The 21,505-nt window shown below is 46.3% G+C and overlaps 1 protein-coding gene across 1 annotated transcript in view; it reads left to right on the top strand.

The window, feature by feature from the left end:
* HEG1 (heart development protein with EGF like domains 1) overlaps positions 1 to 20,909 on the top strand; it is an 81,466-nt gene extending 60,557 nt beyond the window's left edge. The window contains exons 16-18 of the mRNA XM_060010836.1: positions 9,146 to 9,233; positions 13,072 to 13,246; positions 15,803 to 20,909. Of these exons, the coding sequence (XP_059866819.1) occupies positions 9,146 to 9,233; positions 13,072 to 13,246; positions 15,803 to 15,952 (413 nt within the window). The 3' untranslated portion in view covers positions 15,953 to 20,909. The remainder of the gene's footprint in view (positions 1 to 9,145; positions 9,234 to 13,071; positions 13,247 to 15,802) is intronic.
* The last annotated feature ends 596 nt before the right edge of the window (positions 20,910 to 21,505 follow it).

The raw sequence follows: 21,505 nt of genomic DNA, 5'->3' as shown, positions 1-21,505 counted from the left end.
GTGGGATCTTCTCGGACCAGGGCTCGAACCCGCGTCCCCTGCATTGGTAAGCGGATTCTTAACCACTGCGCCACCACGGAAGCCCTAGATATTTCTTATTATGGCACAATATCACAGATGTACCTGGTTTTATAAGAGCGTGAGTGAGACAAGGTGATGCGCGTGGAGCTGTGACCATCTCGGGGTAGGGAGCAGGGGGTGAGAGAGCCCACCTGCCAGTCCTCCCGGGGCCCCTTGGCCCTGACAGGCCTCTCATAGGATGAGCCAGTACTTCTCACCTGCTTGTAGTCAAACAGCTCCCTAAATAGGTTTTACTAGAAAATGCTTCATATTTCTCAGGAAATGGAAGAGTGAAAATGGATACAGGGAAAAGCCCTAGAAAGGGTTGAAGGAAACGGGAGGGAGCTGCAGGGCGTTGCTCTAAGTGGCAGTGAGTGATTCGCTTTTCAGAGATCACTAACTACTGTATATGTGGAGAGGATATACCACTACATCCACTGACTGTTCTGTGGGTTCCTGTGTCTCCGCGTTATGGGGGTCGGGGTCTTGGAAGTAGCAGAATTTCTCTCTGTTCCTGAGACTTCTTTTTGCTCCCTTTTATCCAAGTCATCACGATGATGTCCAGCAGAGGGCAGACTCCAGCCTGGAGGGCTAGCTCCCGGCCACCTTTTGTGGGTGACTCTGGTTAACTCTGAGGGTGTGAATACCACTTTATGACTTTGATATCAGTCTTAATGTCAGTGTTGCAAAGCAGTTAATAGTCACTGATAAATAGCACCTTCCAACGGCCCTTTTCTCTGCGGTCTCAGATCAGCCCTGGTGTGGGTTAAGGAAACCGGAGCACCTGAATTTCATCCCCGCCTATGGTGATAACACCGTGTGCATTCTGTGGCTTGGCACTCAGTGTTTTGTGCCCAATAGCAGAGCTCTCACCACCCACCCCTGTCCCTTCCGCTGTCACCACCAAAGACAGTAAGGGCCGCCTTGGAGGTCTGGCTCAGGCTGGATCTTTTATAGAAAAGAAACACTGCTCTCTGCAGGCTTCTGGGGACACACACTCTGCTGCCCAAGCCCCGTGAGACGGGGAGCCCAGCTCTGTCCAGCCACGCACGTGGCCCCGCGATTCCCTCACGCCTACGTTCCTGGGAGTCACCCAGCTCTAATAGAGTCTGGCTGCAGGCATAACCTCTGACCTGCCTTTTAGCTTTCTAGTGGTGCCCAGATTTCACCCGTCGCTCCTCATAGAGAATATCCTTCAAACTGGAGCCGGCAGGACAAGCTCTCCTCTCAAGTCCCCGAGTCCCTGAGGCGGTGCGGGCCCAGCTGGACCCCTCTGTGCACCTGGCAAGGCTGCCCACACCAGGCAGTGCAGGGCTGCACCTGTCTTATCACTGCTCGTTTTAATTTTCTTTCCATGTAAAATATGCCTCTTTATGCCGCAGATTCCAACAGTCCTGTCCTCTGGTACCACTCGTCCGATGGCCCCAGAATTCTTACAGACTTGTTGTCGCAATGTCCCTCACTGCCCCTTGCCCCTCCAGCCTTTTTTAGGTGTGCGTGTTTCCTCCTTCGCTTGAATTCTACAGAGGCTCCTCCTCACAGTTTTATTATATCTCTCATGACCTTGTGGTTTGCTTCACCTTTTTTCTCTTTTTAAAGTAAGTGAATTTTGTCTTTTCATGACGTAAAAACAACACATGCCCATTAATTTTCCTTCTTTAACCCAAATTAATTAGAAAATAGATACAAGGGAAGAAGAAAACTAAAATAAAGCCTTATCACCCATGAAACACATCACTCTTAATACCCTGGTGTATATCCTTGCTACTAATGCTGGTCAGTGGGACCAGCAGAAGCCACCGCACCTAGGACCTTGTTAGAGATGCAGCGTTTCAGGCCTCTCCACTCCAGACCTACTGAATCAGAATCTGAATTTTAACCAGACCCCTAGATTTGGTTAATATGCAGATTTGTATACATATCAAAGTTTAGGAAGCAGTATACCAGAGGTATGTATGTGTGTGTCTTTTTAACAGAAATTGGGTCTCACAGAATAAACTGTTTTGTAACCTGCCTTTAAACCTAGTCAACTGTGCAGTGTTTTCATTTACATAATTTTATAAAGCCACTTTTTTTTTTTTTTTGGCGGTACGCAGGCCTCTCACTGTTGTGGCCTCTCCCGTTGCGGAGCACAGGCTCCGGACGCGCAGGCTCAGCGGCCGTGGCTCACGGGCCCAGCTGCTCCGCGGCATGTGGGATCTTCCCGGACCGGGGCACGAACCCGTGTCCCCTGCATCGGCAGGCGGACTCTCAACCACTGCGCCACCAGGGAAGCCCTATAAGGCCACTTTTGATAGTTCTGTGGAATTCTACTCTCTGGATATATCATAATTTACTTAACCACTCCCCTCTTACCATCAGTTTTAAACCTTTCTTTACAGTCCCATCCTCTAAGCCGTTCTTCTGTTTGTGGTTATTGTCACTTTGTGATGATAGAACACACATAATTTTCCTAGATTACCTTTTTCTGGCTGCAGACATTTTTATCCATCCCTCCTTCTTATCCGCACCACGTCCTTCTGTAGGTCATCCTTTCCATTCGGATGTCCTGCGTCTCTCCAGTGGAGACTCACACAGCCAGCGGGGATGTGGGGTCTGTTTCCCCGTGCCTGGGCCTCTTCATCCTCTTCTGGTGAAACCAGACATTCACCTTAAAGATCCTCCTGCCATGCCTTCCCACCCCACAGTCTGGTGGCAGGTGTAGAAAGTGTCCTTTAATGGTCTTCACCTTGTTGTTACATTGGGCTTAGAACTCAAACCAGTGGAAATGCTATGTGCTGGCAAGAGTCGCTCGTAACAAACTGCTTAGGAGGACGAAGAGATCATTAATTATCCAGAAGTCAGCTGGAAGTCTCCTGCAGCTAAAAGCAAACAACTCACTTTGTGTCGGAACTGAAAGGAAGCAACCTTGGGAGAGGGGAATGCTGCCCTGTACCTACTCTTGCGTGTTATGGCCACACTACAGCCTGTAGATGTGCGAAAGGCAAATTTCAAGAGGTACAGAGGGAAAAAAAAAAAGAATGCTGTGAACAGGGTTCTAAAGGAAAGATGATGCAAGAGAAGTGGAAAGATTTAAAAGGCAGAATTCTAACCAACATCACTAATGAGCACAGTGAGGGGGAAAGGGAGAGAACTAAATGAATTTTAAAATAAAACGAATGTGGCCACCTAGAAAGGTCTGTAATGAGTTCAAGGGTTTTAAAGGAAGGCCTACGGGTTGGTACGATTCTGACACCAATTCCAATGTGTCTCTTTCCACATCACTAAGCCAGTTATCTCAATTCTGACACTATCTCCAGGTAGATCCCACAGCTTAAGGGCTTGGTCCACAAGACCTCCCCACCCCAGTCTCCCAGCGGACACCAATCCCACGTCCAGGTTGTCACCTGTGCTTCTGACCAACCGGCTGTAGATGGAGGTTCCAGTGACCCCACCTCCCTGCGTTCCATTAATTTGCTGTACTGGCTCGCAGAACTCGGGAAACATTTTAGTAGATTACCAGTTTATTATGAAAGGATAGAACTCAGGAACATCCGGATGGAAGAGATACTCAGGGCCAGGTTGGGGGAAGGGCCCGGAATGTCCATGCCCTCTCCCAGCGCGGCACCTTCCCCTCATCTCCCGGCATTCACCAACCTGGAGCTCTCTGAACCCCGTCCTTCTGGCTTTTCATAGCAGCTTCATGACACAGGCACGGTTGACTAAATCATTGGCGGTTGGTGACTGAAGTCTGTCTCCAGCCCCTTTCCCCTCCCAGGAGGTTAGGGGGGTGCGACCGACAGTTCTAACCAGCTAATCACAAGCTTGGTTTCCCTGGCAACCAACCTCCATCCAGGAGTTTCCTAAGGGCTTTCCAAAAGTCACCTCATTAACATAGCAAAAGACACCTTTGCTCTCCAGGCTTAGGAAATTCCCAGGGTTTTAGGAGCTGTGCTTGGAACTAGGACCGGGAACAGATACATATTTCTTATAAATCAGTATCACAGCTGACTAAGGTTATTCTGGAGTAAATAAACCTAGCTGGCTTGAACAAAAAAGATGGTTTATTGGAAGGCTTCTGGGGTAAGTCATGGAATTCCAGCATCAGGAATGGCAAGAATCAGGGACTTGTGGAGAGTCACAGCAACAGGAGGTCGGCGCCTTCTTTTCAGAGCACACGTTAACATGGATCCGTCTTCATCCGTGTCTCTACTCGTGCTGTGGGTCCGTGCACAGGCTTTCTGCCTCACCAGAGGTGAGGCTCTTAGGCTCACCAAAGAGCTTCGGGTGCGCGTCACTGGCTTAGTCATTTTGAAATAGAAGGTTCTGTCTCTCTCCCAGAATGAGATTCCTGGGAAGGAACTAATTGATCCAGTTTGGACCTTGTGCTTACTCCCAGACCAAACCCCTATGGCTGGGGATGGTGTTACATGTATAAGCATGACCACCCCACTGTACTCTGCATGTGGAGGGGGGTGGACAGTTCCCACAAGGGGGTTGACTAAGCAGACAGTCCTGTAGATTCCATCCAAATAAGCATATAAGCAAGGACAAATATAGCCTCCGGGAAAGACTAAGGCCCAGAATGGGTTGGTTTAATGAAAAATGGCAACAGCGCTGACAGCAACACCAACCTATGATCAAACCACAAGAAGAATAATGTAAAGATAGAGCCATTGCTTGGGAAAGACTGTGAAATGTCAGCAAATGTCCAAGACAAAGTAAGTGAAGAATTCCACGTTCATCATTCTGCAGGATCTCTTCAAAGTAGGAAGGATAGGACAGACGAACCTAAGACAGCACACATGGCCTTCGTTCTCACCTTAATAAACAAACATTCAGGGAACCTATGGGACTAGTGAACATTACAGTAGGGGTTGATTTACAGTCCCATGCACTGTACATCATCAGGTGGCCTCATAGTAAATCTAAAGTCAGTCCTCAAGTGTGAAAGATCAGTTGTAGTTCATGAGCTGACTTGACCACAGGTATGAGAAAAAAGATCTTTGGGTTGTATTGTCCACAAGCTTATTACAAGTTTCCAGTGACATGGCTGCCAAAGAACAACAACTCTTTAAGAAATGTATGTGTATAAAGGAAATTATATAGGTACATATATACACATACAATTTCTAGATTTAGAGGAGGTTGTGTGTATCTGTGTGTTTATATAAACACATGAATAAAATTTGGGAAATAGAGAAAAACACGAAGAAGAAAGTACCAATCCATTATTACCCGAGGCAGTGCTAACGTCTGTGAACGTTTTTTTGTGAGTTCCCTCCCAGGCGCTTCCTCTGTGCTTATGTGCACAGAGGTCTTCGGATTTCAGTCCAGCATTCTTTCCTCTCCTACATAATTTAAGCCAGTGCCACCCAAGGTGTGGCCTTCCAGTTGGCAGTGTCTCCATCCCTCAGAAGCTTACTGGAGATACAACTTCTTGGCCTAGCCCAGACCTGCTGGATCAAATCTCTTGGGGTGGGGAGCAGGCATCTGAGTTTTAAGAAGTCCTCTGGGTGAGTCAGATGTGCAGGAAAAGTTTGAGAAGCACTTGTCTATATCAGTGTGTTTTGTTTCAAGGGGGCAAATTATGCTCAGAAACCAAGAGGTGGTCTTTGCCAACATTTTATTTAACACAGGTTGACTGTGGGAATTAAAATTTCACAAGGCAGTAGCACACAGGATGCCTCTTTTTTTTTTTTTTTTTTGCGGTACGCGGGCCTCTCACTGCTGTGGCCTCTCCCGTTGCGGAGCACAGGCTCCAGATGCGCAGGCTCAGCGGCCATGGCTCACGGGCCTAGCCACTCCATGGCATGTGGGATAATCCCGGAACGGGGCACGAACCCGTGTCCCCTGCATCGGCAGGCGGACTCTCAACCACTGCGCCACCAGGGAAGCCCAAGGATGTCTCTTAATAAGTCAATAAAGAAATAACAGTCCAAGCTAATCACATATTTATCACACTGTTGTTCCAGGAAAGGGGAGATGAAAGGAATAAAGTCCAAACTTAATTGAGGTGTACCTTTCAACAAGTTGGTTCTCAGGAGAAACGGTTCAGCAGATTTCCAACTGTCAGTGCAAAACCCACAATCCTTGTTTCCAGAGCATGTTGCTAGGGAATCAAGACACTCGTGTTGACAGGCAAGATGATCTTTGTGAGGCCACTGCGCTGCCCGGCTTCCACCACTACTGGTAGAAGAGTCCCCTTTACCATGGGAGGAGCTGGTGCCCCAAGGTCTTCGGAGAGCTATTTAGATCAGCAAAGGATAGCCTTGTCCAGACCGAACACTCACAAGAGTCCCCACAAGCTCTGAGCATTTAGAGTCTAAATGTCCCCTCGTTCATGCTGCTTCTTCATAGGTTCTTATTAAGCCCCCAGCAGCACTAGTAAGTGCTGTCGGCAGCCACAGATGTGGATGCTGACATCCTGAAATACATTTTCACTTTTATATCAAAGCAATAACGTCATTCATTTTTTTTTTTTTTTTGGCCGTGCCCAGTGGCTTGCGGGATCTTAGTTCCCCAACCAGGGATTGAACCCTGGCCCCGGCAGTGAAAGTGCCAAGTTCTAACGACTGGACCACCAGGGAATTCCCCAATAAATTCATTCTTAAAAACAATTTCATTCTTGTCACAAACAACGGGACCTGAAATCATATCAAACCACCTCCTAACACGGCACCCCTCAAAGTGTGGGAACTATGAACTGGGACAGGATGGCGACAAGATGATAAAGAAACGGAGAGTAAGCACTTAGAGTCGTTTTACGCTGACATGGCTGACACCCAAGCGTGGGATCCTTTGTAAAATAAATAGCTTTGTTGTATTTTACGGAAGTATTGGTCTGCAGTAGATGCCTTAAAAAAAGGAGAGAAGGAAATTCATGATAGCTGGTGCCTGGGGGGAAAGACAAGAGGAACAAATGAGATTTTATTTTCTTCATTTAAAAATAATATCCAAAAGCACAGGCCAAGAAGAACTGGTCCTTGACCACAGATAGTTTGGAAAGCACTGGTCTACACTGCCTTTGTCTCTTTTTAGACACAACACAGGTGCTTGTTTCAAAGGGGAACCTGCCACGGCTGCAGCAACTTGCAAGGGTCACTTCTAAAATGACTGCTCACTTGTTTTGCCGGAAGTGAGAAAACATGAACTTGGTGTGGAGGGATAAGCAAGAACTAGACTTTGGTTTCTGGTTAGGAACAATGGGAGCTTCTGTAGGTTTTTTGAAGCAGGGAAATGGCATGGTCAGATTTGGTTTTTGGAGTGAGTGGGCAAGACTGGGCACAGGAGCGTGAGTTAGGAGGTGACGACAGTTGTCTGGTCAGCAGTCGATGGTGGCTCAGGGTAGTGTTGGTGGAGATAAAGGGAAGTCGACAAATTCAAGAGATTTGTCTTTTGTCCTCACTTTTTAAAAAATGAAGCTTGAGTAGATGTGTCAGGAGGTGAGGGAGAGAATTAACTCCTTCCTTCGTGTGGCTTTGTTTCCTGGATATCTTAATACTGATGGTTTTTCATAGTGATCAGGTTTCTGTGCTATTTATTTCAAGAAAGGACAGGTAAATGGTTGCATGACTTGTATTTGCTCTTCTCTCACAGTCTGCTCATCGTCAGCTCTGTGCGTTATCCTTTGACTTTACCTGACTACCTAGAGAGTATGGTTCCATCCTAATTTACTATAGAAAACCTGGTCATCGGCTCTTTTTTTTTCATCCTGGACCTTACAACCTGAGAGCACAATTATAATCGTATTTCCACAGCAAAAAACAATCTGAATATTTAATAGATTTTATTGAAAATATGTTTTCCAGAAATACATAGGTATAAACCAATTAATTAAAATTTTAATATTGTTTATTATATATGATCTGTGCTTGCTTATATGACTGCTAATTTCTGGTAATTAAATTCAATGTGTATGTGTTGAGACTACCCAGTTTCTAGCATGGTTTATGCAGTGATTCCCAGACTGGGTAATATTTCTTATAAAATTGTGGAATCTAACCTAGGGTTGCCTTCTTTTTATTTTATCAAGTAAGAACCTAAAACCAAATTTAAAAAATTTTACATCAATTCAAAAATTTTAAAAAACAATTAACCACCAAGGGTGGGAAGTAGCCAAGAAAATACTCTTTTTTTCCAATTACTTTTTTAAAAGCAGCTTTACTGGAGGCATAATTTACACAAGATAAAATGCATCTGTGTTAAGTGAGAAAAAAAGTCGGAAGGACCAAATTTTAGAAGGTATTAAAACTAGGGAAAAAACAACCCAAAAGAGTTTAGTTTTTGAAAAATGTATGCATCGCTTTTATTTTTCTCTTCTGAGCGTGGATTGGTAACAATGTCATTGGGCTGGTCTGCAGGTAGAATTTGGGAGCCCCCATTCTAGGAGTGGCTGAGAAAGAGAAACTCTGCTCAAAATAGTATAGAGGAGGGATAATCATTTTCCCTCTACCCGTCTAGATTCTTGGCTGACACCCCCTCCCCACTCCCATTAAAAGCCAGAGTAACAGGAGAAAAAACAATTTTAATTATGCACATACACACGGGAGCCCCACAAAGATATGAGACTCCAAAGGCAGCCAGATGATTGAGGCTCATACGCCCTCCTGAGCTGAGGAAAGGGCCAGGGGTCTAGGGCTTCAAAGGGGAAAATGCACTTTACAGGAAAGTGAGAAGAGGAAATGTTTGGGACACAAAGGTTGTGTGCCAAGCAGATAAGTCTCTCAGGTGAAAAAGTTATCTGTGGTATTAGCTCTCTTCCTGGTACAAGCCTCTTTCTATTGTAAATTTCCCTTACAAATGGGTAATTAATACTCAGTTTTCAGAGTTTCTTCTGTGTCTGCAGTCTCTCAAAAATATCAGCTCAAAATAATAAATAGACCAAAGAGGCATATTTGGGGATGGTACAATCTGCTCCCCTTCAACTGAGAAAATGCAGAGCTAGTCCCAAGCAGCCTTTGCTGGGGGCCCAGACAATGAAAAGTGGTCACCAGCTGAGGCATGGGGTAGCCGTGGGGCGGGGAAGGGGACCATTTTTTGGTATTCCTTTATTCATTCATTACCCTCTTACCAATCCACTTTTTTCCTTTTTAAACCTGTTTAGCCTATCAGCTCATCACTGTGGTGATCGCAGCAGCGGGAGGTGGGCTTCTACTCATCCTGGGCATCGCACTGATTGTTACCTGTTGCAGGTGAGTGCCAAGAGTCCACATTTTAATTCTCCTTCTTTGCCTGTGCTAAGCAAGGGTCATTTTTACCCCTTTTAAAGAATGTCTGGGAGTGCTTTACAGTATTAAATCGTAATGAATGACTGAACCATTTAAAAAAAGGAAAAAGGGAAATTCATGATAGGTAGTGCCATCTGGGAAAGAAAAGGACAGCAAATGGGATTTTTACTAAAAGAGCACAAAAGCACAAGCAACAAAAGAAAAAGATAGATTGGACTTCATCAAAATTAAAACTTCTCTGCTTCAAAGAACACTATCAAGAAAGTGAAACAGACAACCCACAGGAGGGGAGAAAGTATTTGCAAATCATCATCTAAAATATATAAGGAATCCTTACAACTCAGGAGTAAAAAGGTGAAACCGCAGAACGCATTTTGGGACTTAGTAGAGCGTAGGTTCTTATGTCTTGGTGCAGAAAGAATTCAGCAAAGTGATAGATAAGAAGTGATTTATCAGAATAGGATGCTTGTGAGGTTTACAAGCCTGTGGGCAAGAGGGTGCCACACTAAGAACTTAGTGGGCTCCAGTTTTATAATCAAAGGAAGAATGGGGAGGGGGAGAGGACCATTGTTGAGTGGACGTCACGCTTCCATCATCAGCTCCTCCACAGCAGGCGGGAGAATTTTCTCGTCCCTACATGGTGAAGCCGGGACTGTCATGGCACTATTTAAATAAGCAGAAGGGTGGTAACATATGCTAAAAGTGGTAAATCATCTCAGGTTGTAGTATAATGTCATGTTTTCCCCGTATGTTTGTTTGTAGTGCATGCAAAGGAGCGTGTCCTAGGAATTATTAACTTACTGACCTTACTGGGCAGGATGTGGGTCTCATTTTACCGTTGTTTTACTGTTTGGGGGCATGTCTCAAGCTTCTGTGGCATGGTTTTGTTGCTAAGCAAGCCAGCTTGGTTTTGTGGTTAAGTAAACCTGCTTTCTTGAGTGATCATAGCTTACAGGGGTCTCCCATGCTTTTTTTTTTAGTGGGATTAACTATTTAATCACCTATTTTGTCCCTTTACTCTGTCCCTATCAAAGGCAACCCAATTAAAAGTGGGCAAGGAACTTGAATAGTCATTTCTCCAAAGAAGACACACAAATGCCCAATAAATACATGAAAAGATGCTCAATGTCATTATCCATCAGGGAAATGCTGTCAAAACTAACATCAGATACCACTTCACACCCACTAAGATGGCTACTAAAACACACCAACAAAACCCAGAAAATAACAAGTGTTGGTGAGAATGTGGGAAAAGTAGAACGCTCAGATGCTGCTGGTGGAAACGTAAAATGGTGTAGTCACTTCGAAAAAGTCTGGTAGTTCCTCAGAACGTTAAGCAGAATTGCCATCTGACCCAGCATTTCCACTCTTATACCAAGAGAAATGAAAACGGGTGTTCGCACAGAACCACGTACACAAGTATTCATAGTAGCATTGTTCGTAATAGCCAAAAGGTGAAAATAACCCCAGTATCCATCAACTGATGGACAGATAAACAAAATGTGATATATCCATACAATGGAATATTACTTGACGTAAAAAGGAATGAAATACTGAAACACGCTATAACATGCATGAACCTTGAAAATAGTATGCTATGTGGATTAAGCCAGTCACAAAAGACCACATGTGTATGGTTCCATTTATTTGAATGTCCAAAATAGGCAAATCAAATAGAGACAGAAAGTAGATTGTCTGTTGCCTAGGCCTGGATGGCCAGGGGGAGAACTGGGGAGTAATGGCTAAGGCGTGTGGCGTTTCTTTCTGGGGTGATGAAATTGTTCCAAAGTTGCACAACTGATGGTTTCACAACTCTGAATATACTAAAAACCATTGACTTCTACACTTTTTAAATAAAATTTTTGGCTGCGTTGAGTCTTCATTGCTGCACGCAGGCTTTTCTCTAGTTGTGGCGAGCGTGGGCCACTCTTCGTTGCGGTGCGCGGGCTTCTCATTGCAGTGGCCTTTCCTGTTGCGGAGCATGGCCTCTAGGGCGCGTGGGCTTCAGTAGTTGCGGCATGCGGGCTCAGTAGCTATGGCTCGCGGGCTCCAGAGCACAGGTTCAGTAGTCGTGGTGCATGGGCTTAGTTGCTCCGCGGCATGTGGGACCTTCCAGGACCAGGGCTCTAACCCATGTCCCCTGCGTTGGCAGGCAGATTCCTAACCGCTGCGCCACCAGGGAAGCCCGACTTTTACACTTTAAATGGGAAAATTAAGAAGCAAACAAAGACGAAAGGGATTGCCTGGAATATTTAGCAGTGGAGAGGGGGCAGGCATGTGGATGAGCAGACAGTAGTAAACTTGGCTCTAGGCTTCCTGGACAGCAGTGGGACTGGGTTTCGATTGGAAAAGGAAGAAAAAGAAAGGAATTGGTTCCCTTCTCTGTGGTTATTCAGATAAGGGAAAACTCAGACTTTTGATTTAGATGATAATAAATGGCAGGAATTATCCTGACATAGCAGATGGAGGGGACCTACAAAATAGCAAGTTATCTTTTCAACCATTGACCTGAAGGACATTTTAAGATACCCTCTAAGATATCCTCTATCTCCAGGAATGCTGCAGAGAGCTAGCTGCTCCAACTGCCCATCCAGGGACGCAGGCATCATGGTTCAGCCCATGCCTGTCATTCACAACGTTGCAATCAAAGCATCAGAGACAAACTGTGTGAGTGGAAATAAAAATCTGGGTAGGAGACTAGGAGCTAGAGAGATAGACTTTGAGTGCTCCAGGAGACGGAAGCCTCCTATCCGCTCAGTGTCCTGTACCAGGTAGTGTAGCCATTTGGGGAAAGAGAGCCTGTGACTGTTGGTCCCTGGGAGAAGGTCACTGTAAATCAGTAAGCCATTGTTTGAGACAAGATGCTCCAGTCCCCAGGGAGCAACACAATGGCAGGTCTGTTCTCAACTTGAAAGAAGGGACAACGCCTAAGCCCCATGCTGGACATCTGGTTTTAAGATCCTGAATGATTTGGTGCCTTCCCTAGAACATTTATTTACAGGAAAGCAAGGTATAGAGGGAGGAAACTCCAGATTATCTTACCCAGGACAAATATCACTAAAAATGTCTGATTCGAGGCCCATTACAGAAGGTGAATAACACATCCTCCAACAGTTTCCTGTCAGAGAACTCTCACCACTAGGGAACTTGTCCTAGGGTTTCCCTGCCCCGCTGACATGAGAGTCTGTATGGGTATGTACACAGGTGGGCCTTTCTGCAAACAAAACATACTGTTTTCATGGTTCGTGAAGTAGCTTCATGCAGTGGAACAGCAGTGGCCGGGGAGTGGGAGGCCTGAATTCTAGCCCCAGCTTTACTAGTAGCCAACTGTGACCCCAGGACAAGTCACATCCTTCACAAAGCCAGAGTTGCCCCATCCCCAGAGCTCCTCAAGCAGGTTGGGAACTGCTGGACTAAAGAATCCTAAAGGCCCTTCCCGCTGCAACATCTTCTGAATTTATGACTCTCGTTTCCCTGGCTGACCCCACGGTGCAGCGATGTCTGTCCCCCAGAACAGTCTAAATCTGCTCCACTGCAGCTGTCTTTGTCCTCTCTACCCACGATCACCTGCCCCTTTGGGTTGGAAGATTTTTTGCATCTTTTTTTTGCACCTAATCGCGTTTTTATAGGCAAATACTAAAAATAATAACAACAATAATAACATTCCTCAGTGGGCAGCTACAAAAATGCATAGTGGTATCTTTAGGTCTAATTTTCCTTGCAGAAAACCAGATGGTGCTTTCACAGTTAGCATTTCTTCACAGAACTTATTTCAATTTTCACAATTTTTTTTACCTTGCAGAAAGAATAAAAACGACATAAGCAAGCTCATCTTCAAAAGTGGGGATTTCCAAATGTCCCCATATGCTGAGTACCCCAAAAACCCTCGCTCACAAGAATGGGGCCGAGAAGCTATTGAAATGCATGAGAATGGAAGTACCAAAAACCTCCTCCAGATGACGGATGTGTATTACTCGGTGTGTATTCCCATGCCCAGTGACCTCCCAGCTCCAATTTCCTCGGAGAATTAAAGGGATTCTGTTTTTTCTGTTTGTTTTGGGGTTTTTTGTTTTGTTCTGTTTTCCTGGTCTCGACACGTGGCTTGCAGGATCTCAGTTCCCTGACCTGGGATTAAACCCGGGCCACGGCAGTGAAAGCCCGGAATCCTAACCACTAGGCGACCAGAGAACTCCCAACGGATTCTATTTTGTTGTAGTAGAAGCACTCCAGCTCATTAAAGGTTAAAAAGAATGGTGACCTACGCCTCTTATTCACATCGTTTAATATTCAATTTACTTACTGTCTATTTGCATGGGATTTATTCGTTTCAACATTGAGCTATGAAGAGTATTTCCACAGAGCACGGTATGTACTTTATGAGGTTGAAGCAATAACCTTCATGTCACTGAACTTGCTTTTAAGTTACAGGATTGGAAGGTAAAAGATAGAGAAAGAATTTCATGATATTTAGCCTTTGGCCCTTTCATTCTTATCTCTTGTCTGCCATGCTTTACATCATGCGGTTGGGTAGTTGAAACCGAGGGATTGGGAAAAGGTATAAAAGAGAACAATTCAGCGTCATCCTGAATTGTCAGAGGTTTGGAAGATTCAATAGGTCTTCAATAATTTGCTATGTCCAGCCCTGGAGTGCATCATTTGGAAAGATGAGAGACCGCCTTGAACCCTTGCTTCTTCTGTCCCACACTGAATAACCCATGTCATATTCCCACGCCTGCTCAGTTCTTTCATGTTACACTGCATCAGCCATAAAGCAAACACAGGCGGTGATACCTGAGCTGAAAAACAAACAGCTGGCAAGTGACTTCTCCTGCCTCGCTGGCTTAGAAGTATAGCAGTAAACGTGAAACCTTGCCCTGAGGTTTCAAGGGACTTAATAGCTTTAGGCAATCCTGTTAACAGACTGAACAACCACTCTGGTTGCTGTGGAGATGAACCTGCGCGTTCAGACTTTGGATGGGAGGGGCATTCGTGCTAAGGAAGCTGTAGTTTCAATGAACTCTGAAAAATCTGAACCTGGCCTGGAGGAAGAACAAAAAGAAATAAGGGGAAAGATAAATGTAGATACAAAGATAGATCTAGTCTGAATGTTTCCGTTGATATGTATGCATAGGAGCTTTGCTTTACCCTCTGTTTGTCAGGAAAGTCTTTTTCCTCTGACAACTGCAGCCGTAACTAAGCAGGTATCTCTCCCAGGGGTACCCACACACTTACAACCTTCACTAGGGGCTCCTCAGCCCCCAGGCAGCACCAGGACAGAGCAACTGACAGGCCTACAGCATCACAGGACCCACGTTTGCTGCACGTTCCCAGGCCATTAGCTGAAGAGTTGTCTTAGGTAGATGCACTCACAAACTTACATGAACCCCATTTTCATTTCAGACAGTGGGCTGAACAGTCTGTAGAAGCAGAGCCTAAGCTGTCACCTGAGGGAGTGGGCTGTCCCTCACAGTGGCCTCAGGTGGGCTCTCCTGGGATCCACATTATAATAAGCGGAAACTAGTGTTTTGTTTCTATAAGCCGACATTTCTCCCTGAAGGAGGGCCTCCTCAAAGTAGCCAGGGCCTTCCCCAGGGGCTCCTTTTGCGTTAGGTAGGTAGTCACAACCCACTAAGCTGGGATCTGGTCAGAGACACCTGAGAATCAGCTGGCCTCCTGCTTTGGGGTCCTAACTCCACCTCCGACAGGTGGCCTTGTGAAGGTCAGTTCCCCATTCTCAGCAGGGACAATAGCTTTCTGCTAAATACCAGAGAGGATTTAAAGACATTGTGCTTTGCAAAGAAACTCTTTTTTAAAAGTCAAAATGATAATCAGATAATAATTACTCTTGATAATAATCAAGATAATAGTTAACCCAAGTCTTTTCCTACGTTGGTCTAAAATCACTGGGCTGCTCTTGGGACTTCCCTGGTGGCACAGTGGTTAAGAATCCGCCTGCCAATGCAGGGGACACGGGTTCGAGCCCTGGTCCGGGAAGATCCCACATGCCGTAGAGCGACTAAGCCCGTGCACCACAACTACTGAGCCTGCGCTCTAGAGCCTGTAAGCCACAACTACTGAGCCCACGTGCCACAGCTACTGAAGCCCGTGCGCCTAGAGCCTGTGCTCCGCAATAAGAGAAGCCACCGCGATGAGAAGCCCGCGCACTGTAACGAAGAGGGGCCCCCGCTCACCGCAACTAGAGAAAGCCCGCGCACAGCAACGAAGACCCAACACAGACAAAAATAAATAAATAAAAAAAATTTAATAAAATAAAATAAAAATGACTGGGCTGCTCTTGATTATGTAATGTTTCTAAAAACCCACTTTTAAAATATGGGCAAAGGGATCCCAGGTTCCATAAAGAGATGACCTGGGAGGTCCTGACTTCTAGGTCAGACCTTGCTCTGCTATGTATAGGTGCCTCCATCTTAAATTCGTCAAAATATAGCATTCATTGTTTCTTTTTTCTTAACTATTAAATTTAAACCCAAGAATAATAAACTGACTTTTCTTCTTTTCTCTTTGGCCACCAGCCTACAAGTGTGAGGAATCCTGAACTTGAACGAAATGGACTCTACCCGGCCTACACTGGATTGCCAGGATCGCGGCATTCTTGCATTTTCCCCGGACAGTATAACCCATCTTTCATCAGCGATGAGAGTAGGAGAAGAGACTACTTCTAAGCGCAGCAGAGAGAGGGGCCCGTTGCTGCGACTGCACCAGCGGAGCACCTCCCGCCGGCCACTCCCAGGACTTGTGCAGCCACACCTGAGCGGCCAGTGGAGAGGGGATGGGCGTGGGGGGTGTGACCACAGTGGAAGGGGACAGCTGGAGCCCGTGGACGTGGAGCTGCAGGCTGCTCATCCGGCACCTTCACTGCTACTGTGAATGTGAACACGGGCCAGTGCGGTAGAGCCCCCGCATGACTGCAGCTTGGCCGTGGCTTCGGGGTGACTGTTAATGAGGGCTGATCATCAGGTATCAGTGCAAGGACCCAGGTTTTCCTTAGTTTGCACTTTAGTAAATGCAAAAGTAGGGAGGGAGGCCTCCTTTTGGATGTTTCTCAAGACTGCTCCAGAACGAAGGCCTCTTCCACTCGGGCACTTCCATAGGCCTCAATGTGGTGATTCATTTCCAGCAAAATACTGGCTCTTTCGTTGTTTTCCTGCCCAGTAGCTACGTGCTGAACAACAGATGCCGATGGACATACCACTAGTGTTTGGAGATGCTGGAGGTTAACACACCCACCTAAGTCGTCTCGTGCTACGTTCTCCAAACAAACCCCCAAAACGAGGAACTGAAATTTGGGAGGCACAGCACACAATTCAAGTTTGTTTTCTTTAGTCAAGGTGACACATTTACCTAGGATTTTTTTTTTTTCCCTTTGCAGTTACATCTGGATCAGGGCAAAACAACTTCCATTTGGTTCTAGTTAGAGGCCCAGCAAGCACTGGATGAAGGCCCTGGCGGAAGGGTACCATCCCTGAGGGCACCGCATGGTGCGTGGGCTCTGACCTCCATCCTTGAGGCCGAGGCTGCTACATGTGGAGTAGAAGTGGAGAGAGCTCAAGGCAGGTTGGGTCTGAGCTGGTACTTCACCACTAATGGAGAAGCAGCTTTTGTTGTTGCTGCAGCTGAACATGGTTAGGGAAATGGGCTGAACAGGCGTATTCAATTTTCTGAAACACCAGTGCTTTGGGAAGCCGGGCGTGCGGTTCCTGAGAAAGAATGCGGAGCTGGGCTGGAGCCACACGTGAGCCTGCTTACCCACCAGTGCGGCATCTTTGCTAGTAGCCCCGATCTCGTCCTCAAGCTCAGTGTCGGTTGAGTGGTTCAGCCAACCGCTCAAAGCTATTTATTCATTGAAGAAATAACTTATTTTCTCTCAAACAGTAATTTGTAACTCTTTGTACTACTACGGAGTTCCCTCCAGAAACATGGGTATAATTCAAGTCAGCATTGGAGAACTAAAGACTTCTGGCCAGTTAGGGAGTTGAGCGTTGGCCTTGGGGAAGGAAATTCCACGAGTCTTACTTACGGTGGCTGAAACGTGGGTCCTGCGAGGGGGGCATATCCTGTGCTGTGCCTTTAACTGCTTCTTGTGGAACTGTGATCATTCTCATCTGCTTTTGAACATCCTGGTTCAGGATGAAGTGAAGAGAACACAGAGGTAAAAGAATTGTTCCCACCCTGAAGCTTGGAGCTCAGTGGCACCCACACTTCTGGAAACGGTGCAGCCTTTGGAGATGGTTCTGTCCCGGTCATGTTTGTTTCTTCAAGGTTCTCTAAGCTCGTCAGAATGAATCTAATCATTAGTCTTATGTAATTCTCGTCCAAACAGTTTTAAGTGCAAAATCCCGAGTCCCGTGGTCTCCACGAGTCACCATTTCCCTGCTGCAGCAGGAGTACTAGTCAGCTGTGATACCACTTAGTAGTTTAAATTGCATTCATCTCATGAGATAGATACAAAAAGAATTCTGTTTTGTTAGTGGGTGCCAACTTAAAATTTCAGAGCATCCCCTTTTAGAAATCTCGGGTCTGGCCTCTTTCCGTGCAACCGAACGGCCGTCTGTGCCTCGTGGTCTTCCATCTAACTGGAGAGCTCAAGCTCCTGCATTCAGCACACCTGAGCCAGCAGGCTGGGGCCCGAGGGAGGCGGCTGCTTCCGGGCTTTGGCCGCAGAGCCTCGCTTGCCCCCGGGACCCGGAGCCACAATGGCGGCTGTCCCCAGGCATACGCGCCCGCCACCTCCAGCTGACCTCACAGCTGACAGATCATCGCCTGTGCCAGGGCCAGAAGCTATATGCTTCACGACATGAAGCATTGGGTCCCCAAAGCGTCCTGGAGCAGAATCTCAACATCCAGAAAAGAGTGTGCTGTAAGTTCCAAGAATGCTTTCCTGGGAGTGGCTTTTGTGCATGTGAAGTGGATTAAGAGTGCTGTTTTTCCTTTCACTGTGAGAAAGGGAGGCCCCCTGCAAGGTTGAGTTCACATCGTATCTGCAGTTTCTAGAGGCTTGCAGGGTTGGGGGCGGGTGTCAGTGCCAGTGCCGGCTGCTCGCCTGGGTAAGGAAGGGAGAGGCTGGCTTTGTTCCTGCTTGGGGTTAAACACCTCTAGAGGGTCCTCCCTGAGCCAAGACACAGCTGGTGGGGCAGCAGCCCCAGGGATGGGGGACAGGCTGGATGCACCCCTGGTGAGCAGAAGCCCTCCCCTCCGGCACAGGCGCTGTGTCAGCCCCTGTACCTGGAGTGTGAGGGCCCTGTGCACAGAAATGCCTGGGTCCTGCGTGCGAGCCCCACAGCTGGGGGCGCTGGAGGAAGCTGCCCATGAGACATTCAGACGTCTGTAGGGAAGAGAGGCCGCGTGGAACCCCATGTCCCGCAGCAGGCCGGAGCACGGTGACTCGCAAGGCAGGGAGGTGCTCACCGGGGCCTCCCAGCATCTGCAGGTTTTGTCGAAGCTCCAGAGGGTCTTATTTCTGGTGTCTTTTCCTCTTGCCCCATGAGCCAGCCCAGGGCACTAGAGACAGTTTAGAAAGCCTAAATAGTCTCAACAGACATCTCATGTGTTCCCACCACACCCAGGCTCTGTGCCGGGTACGTGGCCTCACTGCACCCTTGTGAGGTGGGTGCGAGAGAGCCCATTTCTCGGCTATGGGGCCCTTCAGAGGGGATAAGCACCTTGCGTTGGAGGGCCAGGACTCAAACCCTTCCGCCTGGCTTGTTCTTCTCGCTATACCTCTTGCCTCGCCTCCCTGGCTGATGCCTCACCATCCAGTGTCAAAGAGAGCTGGAGAGAGTGGGCTTAAAATAAAAGTTGTTTATTTTAAGAACTTTAATATTATTAAACAGTAACTAAACTAATGCCATGAAGTACAAAAGCAAAATGTTGAAACAGTCCTTTCGGGTCTGTTGTTACATGTATTTCTTGGATGCTTGAGGCCATCATCAAGATAACAGTGGCTGGCTCATGCCTGTTAGCAAGAAGCATATTGGTACGTGGCTTTGGTTGAAGGAGGTGTATGGTGATGACCTGGGTGTTTGACAGACACGGCCAGACTTAGACATCTGTCTGAGGGCTGCCTCGCCCCGCTCCCATGGTGAGGCCACATTTCCCACATATTGGAAGCATGTTTTCGTGAACATGATCTGAGTCTGGAACATATTCAGTTGAAATGTCTTAAGTGCTGACAAATCTTCCTCCTTTGACAAAAGTTTGTTTTCAGAAGCAGCTAAGTCATTTAGAGCCAAAATTGCTGAGTGGATAGTGTAATCAAGCTGGCTGATAGCATTTGAGGTCCAAAACTAAGACGTAACCGTTAAGTTCTTAAAGAGGTCGTTCTTAACGTTAGCCCAAATGGGAGGGCAACATCTTTGCAAGATGAGGCTGGATGGCTGCCCACGAAAGTGTCGTTGAAGGGTGATATTCGTTCAGATGTGAAAGTTGCCAGAGCAGACGCGTCAGGGTCACTCCTCACGTGTGGCTTCTTGGGGCCTCCATTAAGCCATCTTGCCCACTGGTGGTGCACCCAGGTGGGTGCCTGTAACTCCATGGGTGCTGCCTGCAGAAGCAAGAATGTTCAGGCCAGCTGCTTCTGGCTCAGTTTAGCCTAACACACCCCAAACTAGGGTTTTGACCTATGGTTCTAAGATACACTGATTTCAAAACTAGAGCGCTTCTTTGGAGAGAGGAAGAAAGCAAAGTTCAGTATCTCAGTATTTTGTATCTTACTGAAAACCACCTTTAGTATCAGAGATATTTTTTCTGTGTGAAAACTTTTGTGGGGATTAGAAGGGACATTTCATTTCCTTCTTCTTGACAAAGCGGCATTCTGAGGTTCTCATGTGCATTTTTGGAAATACATACCGTTTTGTAGAGTTGGCTGTTAAGTATATGCTCTTTTTTCTTTTTCTTTTCTTGGCTCCCCGGAGAAGGAAGCTGGTTAAACTACTAGAAAGATTAAAGTTTTAAATGTCAGTTAATTTGTTGTGCTAAAGTATCTTTTCAAGAGTGTTATAATCCGTCCTATTTGGTGTGAAGTGCTCACAGAAAACCCTGTGAAACCAAAGGGGGCAATTGAGGTCTAAAAAAAAGACATATCTTAGACTGGCTCTGTTCTCGTGGCATTTTAAAGAGGATATTTAAAAGGATTGGCGTATTAGATTCTAACTTTTTTTTTCTTGGATACATGATAATGCACTTCAGGTGCAGAGTTCTTGGATAGGAAGGATGGGACTAGACAGGGATGGGATGGAACCTGTCTAGCTGGGACACTAACCCAGGTTTCTGTATTACTTCGCCTGTTTTTTAAAAGATGTCTCATCATGGGGTGCTGTGAGTTTTGTTCATGTTTGTGTTGCTGGATTTATGGTTAAATGAAGCATGTAGCTGGAAGAGGAACTTTTGAGTTTTCACATTGTCCCAGATTTCTCCTTGCAGACCTTTAAACCTTAGCCCCTGGTTGATTGTGTTAAATCCATTATGAGAATGTTATTTAAAGTTGTATTATAATTGCAACCTCCACGAATTATTCAGTACTGTAGTAGCAAAGTATTTGTAAGAATTCGATTATTTTTATACTTATATCCACTATAAGTCTGGCGTTCTAGTCAGTAAAATGATGCAATAAAATCAATATCATTTTCACTGTGTTTTTCTCGTGATAACAAACAAACCACAGCAGAGTGCAACAAGTTCATTTTCATGAGGGCATCATTTAAACGGCGGAGCTGCGCTGTGAACTCTTACATGGCACAAGGGAGGAAATACGCTTCTGATGATGGACGGATGGGCAGACGGATCAGGCATAGAACCTGCTTTTGTTTACTTTTCTTTCTGCTGGTTGGAAAGAGCCAGTAACCAGTTTTCAGACACGGAAGATTTCCTCCTCCATGCCTCCCACCATCACTCTTCATATCTTGCAGGAGAAGGGAGAGTAAGCATATCTGTGCTCTATGGTGGAGAGAATCTAGAACTTTAAGGTGGTAGGCCGTGGGCCTTAGACTTACGTGGCCGGTGACTGTGGCCACTTGGCTGACATTTGTTCATTAATTAATTGCTTATTTGAGATTTGAGTGCCTTTTGTGGCAGGGGTGGATGAGCCTTTCGATGCTGTATGACAGTAACCTTGGCACTAGGAGAGGCCAGTAATGGCAGCTCAGGACACGACGGTGACCTTTTGGCGGATTAGATCGGGGTTGCAGCCCATCAGACATCTCTCAATGGAAATAAACAGA

Source organism: Delphinus delphis, chromosome 4, assembly GCF_949987515.2.
Source record: "Delphinus delphis chromosome 4, mDelDel1.2, whole genome shotgun sequence".
NCBI lineage: Eukaryota > Metazoa > Chordata > Mammalia > Artiodactyla > Delphinidae > Delphinus > Delphinus delphis.
Note: the sequence above shows the minus strand (reverse complement) of the source record. Positions and strands in the feature narration are given on the sequence as shown.